The sequence below is a fragment of the Ictalurus punctatus genome, chromosome 2, assembly GCF_001660625.3.
Source record: "Ictalurus punctatus breed USDA103 chromosome 2, Coco_2.0, whole genome shotgun sequence".
NCBI lineage: Eukaryota > Metazoa > Chordata > Actinopteri > Siluriformes > Ictaluridae > Ictalurus > Ictalurus punctatus.
The window spans coordinates 2,771,622-2,786,621 of record NC_030417.2 but is presented as its reverse complement, the minus strand read 5'-3'; the positions used below and the strand labels follow the sequence as shown (position 1 = coordinate 2,786,621).

The following is a 15,000-nucleotide window of genomic DNA, read 5'->3' as shown; positions in this document are numbered from 1 at the left end:
TCATGTCTCGATGTTTGTTTCTTGCCACAGTGTGTTTCAAGGTTGTCATGGTGTATTTGTTTCTTAGTACGTTTCTTCTAATAAATGTCATTATCTGCACCTGCTTCTGGCTAAACCTCCGATTTGTGACAGTCAGTAAATATTCGAAGTCACAAACAGGCAAGAACATTCCAAAATCTGGAAGAGGGGGAGGGGAAGGGGGGGGGGCAAATACATATTCACAGCACTGTAGTAACATGGAAACATCACTTACATATACAGTTTTTGCTCACGCAAGGGGTTTCCATCCAAATGAAATTTTCAAAAAAAAATTTGTTAATCTTTGAGCTTATTTATTTATTTATTTAGTTATTTATTTATTTATTCATTTTTATTTTTTTTTAAATCAATGAATTTTAAAAAAATGATGTAATCGTTAACTGGAAAAAAAATCGATGCCCTTCACCTTACATTTATTTAACAAAATATATATATTTTACTTTTACAAAATATGGATTTTTTTTTAAAAAAAGTCTTCTTTTTAATTATTTAAAAATGAAAATGTTTTTTTTTTTTTTTTTTTCAATGATTTTGATATTATTCCTGTTTACTTGCAAACATTCAGTCTTTTTTTTTTTTTTTTTTTTTTTTTGCTCAGTCTCGTTTCCTTTCTACTTTTCTCGTTCATGAATCCAGTTGAAATTTCCCGTGGATGTCCCCACGAAAACAGACACCTCTTTCCTTCCATCCTTCAGTATTATAAAAGAATATAATATATCAGTCCTGTTCTATTATAGCTCTCAGACTCGCTAATGTCCGAGAAGTTTCACGTCACGTCTAAAAGCTTTTTGATGTCGCTTTCTTCGGCGCTGAAAGCCACTGATTCACACATGAAAGGAGGAGAGATCAGGAAAAAAAACAAAAAAACGGATCGAGTCTCCAAACACGACTTGCCTTTTTGTCCCGTTTATCCTCTTTGAGGAGTGGAAGATCTCATTTGTGACGTGTTCGCTACGCTTTTTTATTTTTTTTTGGTCACCTTCAGGTCTTATTAGGACTCTGTAGTGGAAAATGGACTACAAGCGAAGTGGTGTAATTACTGAAAACACCAACTCGTGTATAACGCCGTGATTGGTTAAGGTTAGCGCGAGGGGCGGGGTTAGATGTATGGAGATCCTCGTCCATTAAGCGTTATTCACTAAAGGTTAATAAAAACGTTGCTAATCAACATATACGCTGGGAGTCTTTCGATCTGCCGCCGTTCTAGACGTTTCATCATCGCGCCTATGAGTGTAGACTACAACAAGTGCTAATGGACGCTCGCTGGGGCGGGAATCACGCTGCCCCGTTCTCAGCGAAGGAGCAAGACGGTTAGTCACAGGGTTGCCAGAGTTAAAAAAACTAAACAAAAACACTCCACGGAGATCTTATTTGATAGCAAATAATCTAAATTACATCTAATATATTTCTGCAAACAAAGGCACAGTGTAAGTGCAGACTACGATTTACAGAACCATTTCTATCGTAGGATGTACTATATATTTAATAATTAAAGAATTTAAATTGCTGGCAAATTGCTGTCATATACAAGGGATAAAAACATTTCAGGACATGCTGTTATAGGAAAATAATCAGCTTTAGGGTAGTAACAGTAACTGTGTGAGGAAATAAACTGGTAACTCGGTGTACAATAGAGCTCGTTTCACATAACTTGTGTTTTTTAAATAAATGGATTAAATTTAGGATTTGCTGAAACAGCGTCATGGCCGCCTGAGGGTGAGCTCCAAGTTTACTGACAGAGAGCACAGGGATTGCTGTGTGTGTGTGTGTGTGTGTGTGTGTGTGTGTTCTCAGTGGGTTCAGAATTAGTATCTTTGTGCATTGAAGAATGCAGGAGTCAGATTTTTGGAGGTTCTGTGAAGTCAGAAGCTTCTGCAAGTACATACAGGAGACAAGTTTCTCCAAAACAAATATGGTAGCAATTATTATACAACTCATTTTATTTATTTATTTATTTTTTTTTTTTATCAGAAAAGTTGTGAAAACGAAGCGTAGTGTTGGGGATAGGGCGGTACGCTTGGTTCAAAATCGTTTTTCCTCAATCAGATGAGCTCCGACCGTCGTGTTTGTTCAAATTCACACAGTTTAAAATTCGCCGTCCATTGTTAAAAGCGCTATATAAGTAACATTGAATTGAATAGATATGTAATAAATAAATAAATAAATAAATATTTTTTTTTAAATCAGAAAATCCATAAAAATTGCCCAAGCCAATTTATATTACAGGTATTAAACAGTAGGCAATTGTACTGCGTATACGTTAGCGTCAACAACGCGTTATGCTATGCTATAATCGAGAACAAAACGCGAGAACACTCGAGGCTTCGCACTGAACGTAGACACGCGAGGGGTTTAAATAACGAACGTAATCGGGGGTGAAACACAAGACCAGCTGAGAACGACGACGACGCGGACGTACGGGAAACAACCGATGACGAGCCGGGACAGAACTCATCACAGACGCACGTGTAGAATGTAAACAGGTTTCCGAGAGCGCGCCGTGCTCCGGCGAAATCGTAACACTCGCGCTTCAAATCATGTTGCTTTACTTTCGCATGGCAGAATACTTAACGGTACAAATTACCTCAAAGCGCTGACACTGGAGACTCCTTCCAAAAATCTTAACTGAACATCTCCTCACAGAGAAGACTCCATGCTGTCGATGATTGTCTGATTGGTTGGCCTCCCCGTGTATGAGCGGTTACGACAAACAATAACATATATTATAATGAGCACATTAATATATAAACCTGTGATTTGCGTTGCAGCATAAATTACCTTCAGAGCCGCTGTCATTAATAAATAAATAAACAAACAAATAAATAAATAAATAACGTTCTGACCAACCAGATCTGAGAATTCAACAGCGCTGCGGTGTAAATAATTTATAAGGGAAAACCTGATTTAGAATTACAGCTGTGACTATTTCTCTTCATTATTTCACGCACCGGGTAAAGCGTAACTTGATTTCCACTAAACTCTTTCTGTCGCAACTGAAATCCGGACTGTTTCAACGAAGAGATTCAACGTTTTGTTTAGAATATACAAAGTTTCTGAATTCGAAGGTGCAGAAAGTGAGAGAGAAAAAGTAAGATTACATTCGAGAGAACGAGAGAGAGAGAGAGAGAGAGAATATAAATAATACTTTTCTCATTACAAAATGGGGAACTTTCTTAGTGGAACGAAGACAGGATGTCAATACCAATAACCCAAACATCAGCATTCTGTAACAACAAGACGCCAACCTGCCAGGCCAATACCTGTTGCCATAGAAACCAGTCTCAGAGTATGGGTGTGTGGTGGGAGTCTGGGACCTTCAGGGTGTATTTTTTTTTTATTATTTAAAAAAAAACAACATATATATATATATATATATATTTTTTTTTATCAAAGGCGATGTTGAGCCACCTACCTGCAGGGCTTCGAGAAAACGGAAAGACCCGAGTCTCCGGCCACGAGGCACCAGGCAGAAAGTTGAATTGTGTAGCAGCTCCTGGTAATCAAATCTGTAAGGACGTACACACACACACACACACATGTCAGAAGAGATCAGAGACAGCTTTCAGAAGAAGATATGGGGGGGGGGGGGGATCAACACGAACGCACAAAGTCACACAAACAGCAACAGCTTTGCCTTCTGGTCAGTATGGCAATAACGATTAAGCAAAGTTGTCAGAAATTGAGAAACTCTCAGTGACGTGCTGCCAGCTTTCTACACTGCCTCATTTCTGACCTAACTTACACCAATATTCGTGTTCAGTTTGGCCTTCGGTAGTTATTGGGCGTTGGTTAAATACTGTGATCATTCACTCATGATTGTACTCGTAAAAACACAGATACGAACATCCAGTACCACGTCGTACTACAACGTGCGACGTAATTGTAGTGTACGTTGTCGTGCTAATGCTAACGCGTGCGAAAAGCGATCTGGATACATATCGCAAGTAGACCAAAGACCAAAGCAAAGAAGCCTCGCAGCATCTACTACAGGATCTTCCTACAATACGAACGACCCTTTTGTAACATCTTTATAATGTGTATATATTGAACGTTTAATAGAGACTGCACGGTGCTGTGAAGTGCGAACACGAAGGTGTTTCCAAGCGTCGCGCTGTGACGCGAGACTGCAGAGAACCCGATGCGCGAGAGAGCACTTCAGTTTGGCGAGCACTGAGCACGTATTCGCTCTGATACCGCGTTGCGCTCTCAGATCGGCCATTTTCGCATTCTCTATTAAACGTCCCGTTTAAATGCCGCACCGTGTTTAAACGTAAAACTCGATACGTCGGAGTGCGTCGCATCGTTCCCTCGCTATCGTTTATACTACAGCTTGTCATGTTAAAACTGGAACGCATACACCGTCCTGAAGTCTTTCCTGTCGCAGAGAACGCACTGACACTGGAGACTCCTTCCATGCATCTTAAATAAACCTTCCCTTAGAGAAAGACGTACGATTGTGCTTATTCTTTTTTAAATAAAAGCACGTTCAAGTCAATACGAAGGAGTTCCTACTGTAGAAACTATACCGTATTGCGTTAATGTAAACTTATCTTCTAAAATTCCAGCTGGGTCTACTGTCAGAGCTGCTGTTATAGAAAATCAAACCAATACCTTCTGACCAGTGGGATTCAACGAGAAGTCGACGATAACGATTTAAAGGCGAAGAGCGTACCTGTACGGGAAGAGGACGGTACCTTTAGTGTTTTGCGTTGATGATGATGCTGCAAGTGGGAACTGGTTCGTTCAAGTTCTTTGAAAATTTGTAACTGACTCTATATACTGCTGCAATCCATTTTCCTATAGTGAGAACATATTTCAGCCTACTACTGAAAACTCGGAACTACTTTTTATCTCCCTGCGAACGGTGATAATTCCCGGCCTAGGTGTCCATTAATAATAGATCAGAAAAGACGTACGCGTTCTTTGTCGCTAAGCGTGGTACGGATGGTATTTCAGGGCAGAGGGTGGCTAGAGCAATCAAAATGAAAGGGGGATTAAGGGAAGGCTGAGAGAACATGCACCACATATTAGAACTGTAATATCTAACCCAAGGCTACAGCCTGCTAAGATGCTCGTCATGCATTATGTATGTCGCTATATATCCTAAATATCAGAACGGTCCGGGCAACTTGAGCCAGATCGAACAAATCCGAGTGCGAACGCTGAGGAGACGATAGCAAAAGAAAATGGAGATATTACCTATCCTTATTCGCTCTGACTGTTCCATCCATTATTTTCATCACCGACATGGTAGAAAGCGTTAATCTCACCCAAATCTCTCAGTCTGCTATCTAATTATTTCTTCATTATGTTGGACCCACAGCTTTCCTCCTCACTTATTTCTCTTCGCCACTTATATAATGTTCCCCGTCGGCCCTCTCTCTCATCGACACCTTCCCTTATTCTGTTTTTAACCTCCCACATCATCTTTTCTCCTTTCTACCTGGACCGAGTGCCAAGGTCGTTCATTTTATTTTATTTAACATGTCCACTCGAAAGAGACGTGTTTTTTTGTTTTTTTTTGTCCCCCCCCCTCCGTTATAGGTCATCACTTCACACTGACTGAATGTGAGCACACTTAACAATTAAACTGCTCTGTAAAATCCTTGCTTCTGAAGTACACGAATAGCACCAGGAGTATCTGAATGGAATAAAACGCTCATTAACGTAGCTTTCAAAATGTGGGCTACGAGCTAATCTCTTTCAATAGCTTGAGAATAAAACTATTAGAGTCAAGCACTGCTTTAAAGCACAAGACCTCATGGATGGTGTAATAAGAATAAACCGGTTACGCATGGGACCATCCCTTCCTCTTCATCTTCCATTAAGAAATTTTTTTCCGTGTTCGTTCAGTCAGTTATTCGCCATCGTCGTCAGGATCAAGGTGCCGATCCTGGGAACTCTGGGAATGAGGTGAGAATACACCCTGTATAAGACACCAGTCTATCGCAGGCCACAATGGGCACACGTGGACCAATTTTGAGTCGTTCATCCACCGAGGTGGGAGGAAACCAGAGAACCCAGAGCAATCCCATAGAAATGACAGAACCCTGAGGCCAGGGTCGAACTCACGACTCTGGAGTTCCTGATTTCCAATCATGTTCTTAATTGTATAGGGTGTTGTTTAGCATTTGTAGATGTTCCACCATCCTCATTACATCAATCTATCCTTGTTTTGGCATTTCTATGCATTCTGGATGAGTCGCATGAAGCACATTTGATATATTTAATACACTCGAGTGTTCTACGCAAACAACTTTGCCTGCTATTGCTGTACTACCATGAACCAAGAATAAAGTGATCCCATATTCAGGTGATGGACTGCAGGCCGAGAAAATCATCTGCAGCTGCAAGAGCTATAGCCATGATCACCTGGGGCCATGGATACTTCAAGCGTGGCAGCTCCGGTATCTAAAGTACTTCTTAAAGCAGCAATGCTGAGCAGATTTCGAAGATATTGCCTGAACTGATGCACACCAGGTGCTCTGCATCCAGAAATAGTGGCACCTGTGGTGTTAAAAATACAGGGCGTATGGCAAATGACAGGCTTTAAACGAGGGGAAAGTTTCATTTTCTTCACTGTTTTAATTGTAGACATTTACTGCAAAAGCCCCACTTAGTAGCACACACGTCTGTAAAAGGAAAAGAAACCGGACAGAAATTCCATAACTAACGGCAATATACGACACAGCAATAAGAGAACAACATGGAACAGGTTTTACAGTGCTGTGAAAAAGTATTTGCCCCCACCCTGATTTCTTCTGTCTTTGTGTATATCTCGCACTAAATTGGTTCAGAAGTGAAACACAATCTAAGATAAAACAAAGTCGACCTGAGTAAACACAAAATACAGTTTTCAGATGATAATGTTATTTATTGAAGCAAAAATGTTATCCCATACCAACTCGGCCTGTGTGAAAATGTATTTGCCCCCCGTAGTTATTAATTCCCCAAATCTGTGAAAATGCATTCATAATGGCGTTCAGCTGGACTAGACGCAACCAGGCCTGATTACTGCAAACCCCGTTCAATCAAATCGACACTTAAATAGAACGTATTCAACAGCATGAAGTCGCTTAAAAGGTCTTACGTAGTAACACGCTGTGTCGAAATTGAAAGAAATTCCAGAAATGATGAGGAAGAAGGTGATGTATTTCAATCAGTACGTCTGGGAAGGGTTACAAAGCTATTTCAAAGGCTCCGGGACTCCAAAGAACCACAGCGAGAGCCGTTATCTCCGAACGGAAAAGCTCGGCACAGTAGTGAACCTTCCCGGAAGTGTCCGACCTACTAAAATTCCGACAAGAGCACAACGACGATTCATCCAGCAAGTCACAAAAGAGCCAAGGAACAACATCAAAGGATCTACAGGAGTCTCTCGGATCAATAATGGTCACTGTTCATGACTCCACGATCAGGAAGACACTGGGCGAAAATGACATCCATGGAAGAGGGGTGAGGTGAAAACCACCGCTGACCCAGAAGAACGTTAAGACTCGTCTGAATTTTAGCCAAAACACAACTTGATGATCCTCAAACCTTTTAGGAGAACGTTCTGTGGATTGATGCGTCGAACAGGAGTCGCGTTACATCTGGCGTAAACCAAACACCGAATTCCACAAAAAGAACATCATACCTACGGTCAAGCATGGTGGAGGAAGTGTGATGGTGTGGGGATGCTTTGCTGCTTCAGGGCCTGGGCAACTGGCAGTAATTGAGGAAAACATGAATTCTACTCTCTACCAGAAAATCCTACAGGAGAATGTCTGGTCTTCTGATTGGCTGGTGATGCGTTTGAGCTTTACACACAACTAGTGTTTGTGGTGCACCCAAAATTCCACACTGCTCTATTTTTACAACTGATTGCTTCAGGACTGAGTGTATTCTTTAACTCATGTTTACCTGGTGAATGCAGGGTGTTTAAAACCTGACCCGTTTGGAGATTGTTCTTCCTGGACCTCACGTTCACGCTGCACCCAACAACCTTTCACGTGACTAGCAAGCTGCGATGTCTCACTGCTTGCTCAAGCTACAGTACATTACTGGCTTGAAACATCTGTAAGAACACAAGTTTATACTATTACTAGAAGAATACAAAGTGCAGCTGTAGCTATTATCAGCTTTCTGATTCACGGCGTGTGGACTGAAGAGGAAGTGGGGAAAATTGGGGGTTCCCCCCCCCCCGTTCATTGCCTCATTGGGCACATGGTAAAGGAATTTAAAGAGCTCTGACAAATTCAGCATTCGCAAGGCAGCACATCATGCATTTTTTATAAGCCACTAATCCATTCCTTGTATAACTCGATATAAATCAAATCACCAGGCTACAATGGCATCACTGACTGCAGTCATTAGATAGAGAAGCTGTTCGCGTGAATGATGCATGCCTTAGAGATGTGCAAACTAACCTGACACCGTATTTATTTCTGTGTTTTCTCCACTGGCTAAACCGAACGGCTCCGGATGATGCATTTGTTTGTGTTCTCGCCAGCCGAGGTATTCGGCTCGGAGCGCGTTTGTTAATTCTGACTCTTTTACACACTTCTGTCGGTTCGCTTTGTGTATAATTACAAAAAATGAGATGTTCGCCACCACCCGCACGTCTCCGAACGGACTCGAATCGACTGCCTGAAGCGGAGGGGGGGAAAAAGGGCGCTCTCTTTTTGAGGAGCGTTTCGGATTAGATTGCTTTTTCTAAATGACACTGTGAAGTGAGCTACATCTGTTCCCGCTATTACACCATTCAGCAGAAGAATTGTTCACCCGGTAATCCTCTTTGTTACACCGAATAACACACTTATAAGGAATGTTTTGTCTTCATAAATAAAAGATCGGCGCTTAAGTACCTTCCAGTGTATTATTCCGAGTTGTTCTATATGATATTTGAACTTGGCATTGAGTATTGGCCCTTATACCACAGCGCTGTTGAATTCTGGATTGTGATTGGTCAGAGAGTGTTGATTTAAATTTTTTTTTTACATTTTTAAAAAAAATGAATACGCTTGCTCTAATACCTTACAGTTTCTATAGTGACAGCTCATTCACATAAACATTTCTATTCACATTTAAAAATGTGCGTAATCGTTCCGTAAGGAGATGTTTATTTTTGGAAGGAGTCTCCAGTGTCAGAGCTCCAAGGAAGTCTTTACGACAGTAGAGTTTACACGTCGTGGTGTCTCTGTAATGTCACGTCTTATTAATGTCAAAAATAAACAAAGAAATAAATAAATAAAGACAAGCTGGTGAGGGAACAACTGCTTATAGTATGTTTATAAAATTTTGTCATAACAGGAACGAACTTGTTTTGTGGCTACTCCCCAACGTTAAATGTAGCTATAAACGGATAAAAAAAAAAGAGACTACAATGTGTTGTTCTTTAATAAAAAAAAAAAAAAAAAAAAAAGAGAATCATTGGCAAATTGCTGTGCTGTAAGAAGAATAAAACACTTGTAATGAAGATAACGAAGTGGACCGTGTTAAAAGTTGTAGAAAGTTCATGGTTAATCCTTCTGACCAATCAGAATGAAGCATTCAACAGCACCAGGATTAGCTGGTTATTTTGAAAGCAGTGTTCAGAGAACTTTTTAAATGAGCGAGTACTTGAAAAGGTCAAGATATTTGACCGATCACTAATTGCATGCGATATTGTTTTTAAAGGTGCCGATAATTTTGCACGGCATTATAATTTTTTCTTTTTTTTTTTTAAAACACAGCCACTTTTTTATTCGCACTCCAATTCAATCTGATGCTAATAACATATGGGCACGTTTTTTCATTTATCTTACTAGAATAGATCTTGGGGTGACCGTATTGACCGTAGTCTTTTTTTTTTTTACTCTGAAAAAAGAAAAAAAAAAAAACCTGAAAAGACTTCAAAGAGTCTGGCGAGAGAAAACACCTGAGCCAAAAACCCGGCAAACTTTCATGTCTCTACCTTTGCGGAGTTCAACCTGAGGTCTCTCTTTCTCTCGCGTTCACCGTCTGCTAATTAATCTTTAATGTTCTGCCGTGCTGCTGAATATTTATCCCGTTTCCGGTTTGAAGAGTATCGATTAGCTCTCGCCCTGTCATCGAGCGAAAATGATTGGAATGAGCTGAAGGAGAGATTTGAAAGGAGGCATGACACCTTGCTTCCCAGCCCCTGTCAGAGAGAGCCGGTTAGAATCGTATGAAGGAGACGAATCGATCTCTTCCTTTGCCGGAGCTTGCCCTGTTCTGCTCCTCTAAATGACTACATTGACCTATCTATTATTCATCACTTCATACAGTATTCAGGTCAACACACAGCGAACTCTCCACCATGGCCTTTGTATTCCGTCCGACGTGTAGGGGTTGATCCCGGTCAAACCTGCCGTCTTCGTGATGAATGGTCAAGTCGTGAATTATTAGGAGGAGGCACGTGAATGCGTCAGACCGCGTGTATCGGTGTGACGCACTGTAGTTGGTTTTAATAGGGCTTTCCGTATATGGTAAACGGGTAGGCGACGTCGGATAAGGATAAAAGATGAGCGGGATCAAGATCGGGAAAGTAGAAAAGGCACAATAATTAACGAGACTTTCCCAAGGCGCAAGAGGGAATCAAGAACTGAAGCGAGAACAGGTGTGTACACTCAAAAAAACAGCCCAGTGATGAGGCAGGAGGTGTAGACGAGAATGAACGAAAGGAAAGAAAACGCCGGATGTGCTCTGAAGGGATTCGGGACCATTTGTTTTGATTTTGGTCATGTGACATAGTTAAAGCCGTCTTTTTTCCCCCCAGTTATTATCGCCTATCAAGAAAAATGAAGGGTTAAACCATGTGGTTTTCTAGCTCCGTGTACAGCACATCCTGGTTTTGAGGCCTCGCTTGTGTTTTTCATCGTTTGGTCTTGGATTATCCTTTGCCAACGCTGCCTAATTTTTTCACTCCGGATATCGGTTACGATTCTTGGATTTAAAAATCCTTAGCGTCTTGCCTCTCATTACCGTACATGACTCGTCGTTTCTAAATATCGCTTATTTTAATAAGTAAATGGACTATCCGTATGAGTAAAAAAAAAAATAAAAATTTAACGTCGATTATGAAAACGATACAAAATATCATTTTTTTTTGTACAAAACGTATGCAGTTTATAACCGTCGCATTCTAGGACGCAACTGATTCTGGATGTAGAGGCATAAAATAAAGCTCTTTAGAGTCTTGTCACAAAATGATCTTATTTCTATTAAGTGTGGAGAATAACTTGACAGACTAGCATCATTCCGACATAATTAACATAGCTCTTCTCTGATGATGGTCTTCTAATTAAAGCAACCAGTACGGATTCCGTCCGATCCTGCTTCTTAATCAAACCCGCTTCAGAAAACTCCTTCAGCACCGTCTGATATCCCCCGAAGAGCCGAGCCCAAGCCGTATTTCGCACTCTACGCCCGAAGCTCAAACCCAGTTTGATGAGTTTCAAAGCACTCGGAACTGAGTGAACTTTAAGCATCGGAAATATCACAGCAGCGGAAGAAATAAAAACGGCGACAAAGCAACAGCGATGGTCTGGTGCTAAATCAAGGTACACCACATCATCCATCATCCCCCTCCCAACGCCAAAAATGACACCATGTTGCACCTCTCGACACTCAACCCCCCCCACTCCACCTTCAAGTGAGCATCACCTGCACGGCAAAGCTAAATTAAACCCCTGCTATCTTCTCACCTCTAACTCACCGCTGCTTCACTCCCTCGCTGATGTTCAGGGTTCGGTTGTGAAGGCTATGATGAAGCAGGCACGGGTGCTAACCTCGGTTAAACACAAACCGATAACGAACTAGCTGGACGTCGAACCAAAATGGAAAGAAACGAGCGTGACGGTAACAGTCCAAGCGAAAACATGTTACGTCACAGCTGTCCGCTGTCTAATTGGTCAAAAGGTGCCGATAAAAGCGTAGTAACAGTAGCGGTAGTAACGACTTACACAAGGATTTGATGCCATGCCAGACCTTCTTCATAATCTAAGCCTAGTAAATTAAAGATTTTTTAGAGATGGTGAGGCACGGTTGGTTAGTGGTTAGAATATTTGCCTCACACATCCGGGGTTGGGGGTTCACATCCCGTCTCCACATGGTGTATGCGTCTGGAGATTGCATGTTCTCCCCGTGCTTTCGGGTTTTCCTCTGGGTGCTCCGGTTTCCTCCGTCAGTCCAAAGACATGCATTGTAGGCTGATTGGTATTTCCAAATTGTCCGTAGTGGGTGAATGGGTGTGTGGTTGTGCGTTATGATGGGCTGGTGCCCCATCCAGGGTTTCCCCTGCCTCGTGTCCCAATGATAAGCGGCACAGAAAATGAATGGAGGGATTTTAAATTTTTTTATTTTTTTTAACATATCTGTAAAAAGATGTTCAGGAAGGAGTCTCCAGTGTCAGTCAGAGATAAAGCTGGAACATGACTTTTTACGAAACGGAAAAAAGGTGCAGTTTCTCAGTGACATAACGAGCTGTGGGTTTCTTTTTGTTGTGTTTTGTTTTTTTTCTCTCTCTCTTTCAGATCCAGATGTGACAGCGAGTGTCGGCTTGTTTCGTCACTTGACCAATCGGGTCACAAATTTGGGCTCGAGCAAGAAAAACAAACATGGAGGACAAAGTGTTAGTCTTGTTGAGCAAATATGAGGAAACTTGCATCGTTTGTGGTAACGTTGCAACGTACCAACACGTGCCGGGACGTCCCACTTGAACGCTTTAACTGTGGATGTATACCGTCAAGTCAAACAAGTGGGCCAAAATCTCTCGATTTTCCGCCAAACAACCTCTTAATCACCAGAGTTACACCAGTTTAGATTTCAAGTGCATTACTGATACTAATAAATCTGATCTGATGAGAAATCTGGGCTAATATTATATAACTACGCCTTTTTACGGTTATCTTTTTATTCATTTATGTTTTTTTGCCTAGAGTTATTAGGTAGAATGTCATCCAGCCAGGCAAGAATAAACAGTCTGAATGCATCCAGACATCCCTTCCAGTTTAATATTGAGTTATCGAGCATCTCATTAGGAAGCTGTCGGGTTAACGGTCACGCTAACACACCTTAAAGTTGTAACCTGCTGCCATTAGGATAATTACCGTCATCAATTTCAATTTGGTCCGAGAAAATCCAACACTTCCGCAAGAACTCGATGCAAATGGACTTGGGGGGGGTGGGGGGGGGGGGTGGGAAGAGGTAGGGGGTATTGATGCTCATTTCAGGCCTGGTCCAGGTTTATTAAAAGTGACTATTTCTGCTCAGCGATGCCGCAGCCATGTGTAGCCAGGAATCCATGAGAAAACGTACTACCCTGATCTGATCCGAGTGTTGTGACGCTGTAGAAAGAAAACGGATGAAAGCTGCCTTTATAAATGTTTATGTAGGTTTGTGTGCGTTATCATTATGCAACCAAGTGATACGCTACATTAACTGCATTAAAGAACGGAATACAGAATCTGAATTCGAACCTGACAAGCTGACCTGATTCTCTCTCGCACACACACACACACACACACACACACAAATCTCCATCAAGATCTAATCTCCTAATCAGAAACTCTGATTCTCGATGCACAAAAACCTCGGATTCCTTTCTTCCACATCTAAAGCACAGAAAAATATGTCCATAGCACCAAGAAGAAAAAAAAAATGAAGATATTGCCTCATCTCAGAACAAGCAGGTTGGCGAATGCAGGCTTTATAGCAGACGTGTGTGTCGGCATCGCTGCGAATGCTCCGAGGACGCACAAGGGCTTCGGCGGTCCTGCTGGAGTTGCTTTTAAAAGGTTGCAAATGGGTTTCTGTTGTTCAGAGAAATATCTGAGGCCCTCCCGGGTTTGGAGAAGGAGACAGCCTACGAATTATACTGAATGCACCGAATACACAGTGATGTGGGTGCAGATTGGTTTAGGAGTCTCGACAGACCAAACAGATAAACATTTAAAAATAGCAAACGTCAAAACTTCAAATAAATGAAGGAATAAATAATGAATTAGTTCAGAATGGAGAAAGATGCTATTTCGTCCAAGGTGCTTACGATTATACACGAATTAATGCCAACTATTTTAGGAATTTGTAAAGGAGCAAACACACTGAGGGAGTCCTGTGATAGGACGATAATCAACAACAGGATGGTGTCATAAGTGGAGTTACTGTTTCCAGCCTGGTCTCTGTACCTATATATCTCAGCGAAGAAGGTGTGGCCTCTGTACATATGAATCTCAGTGAAGGAGGTGTGGCCTCTGTACATATGAGTCTCAGAGAAGGAGGTGTGGTCTCTGTACATATGAGTCTCAGAGAAGGAGGTGTGGCCTCTGTACATATGAGTCTCAGTGAAGGAGGTGTGGCCTCTGCACATATGAATCTCAGTGAAGGAGGTGTGGCCTCTGTACATATGAATCTCAGTGAAGGAGGTGTGGCCTCTGCACATATGAATCTCAGTGAAGGAGGTGTGGCCTCTGTACATATGAATCTCAGTGAAGGAGGTGTGGCCTCTGTACATATGAATCTCAGTGAAGGAGGTGTGGCCTCTGTACATATGAATCTCAGTGAAGGAGGTGTGGCCTCTGCACATATGAATCTCAGTGAAGGAGGTGTGGCCTCTGTACATATGAGTCTCAGTGAAGGAGGTGTGGCCTCTGTACATATGAATCTCAGTGAAGGAGGTGTGGCCTCTGTACATATGAATCTCAGTGAAGGAGGTGTGGCCTCTGCACATATGAATCTCAGTGAAGGAGGTGTGGCCTCTGTACATATGAGTCTCAGTGAAGGAGGTGTGGCCTCTGTACATATGAATCTCAGTGAAGGAGGTGTGGCCTCTGTACATGTGAATCTCAGTGAAGGAGGTGTGGCCTCTGCACATATGAGTCTCAGTGAAGGAGGTGTGGCCTCTGCACATATGAATCTCAGTGAAGGAGGTGTGGCTCAGTAAAGCAAGCACGACCTCATCATATCACACCGTGTTATATC

General features: G+C 41.9%; 1 protein-coding gene across 1 annotated transcript in view; it reads right to left on the bottom strand.

The window, feature by feature from the left end:
• Nucleotides 1-15,000, bottom strand: part of LOC108275270 (exostosin-1) — a 149,747-nt gene that overhangs the window by 26,737 nt on the left and 108,010 nt on the right. The window contains exon 2 of the mRNA XM_053686432.1: nucleotides 3,452-3,545. Within this exon, the coding sequence (XP_053542407.1) occupies nucleotides 3,452-3,545 (94 nt within the window). The remainder of the gene's footprint in view (nucleotides 1-3,451; nucleotides 3,546-15,000) is intronic.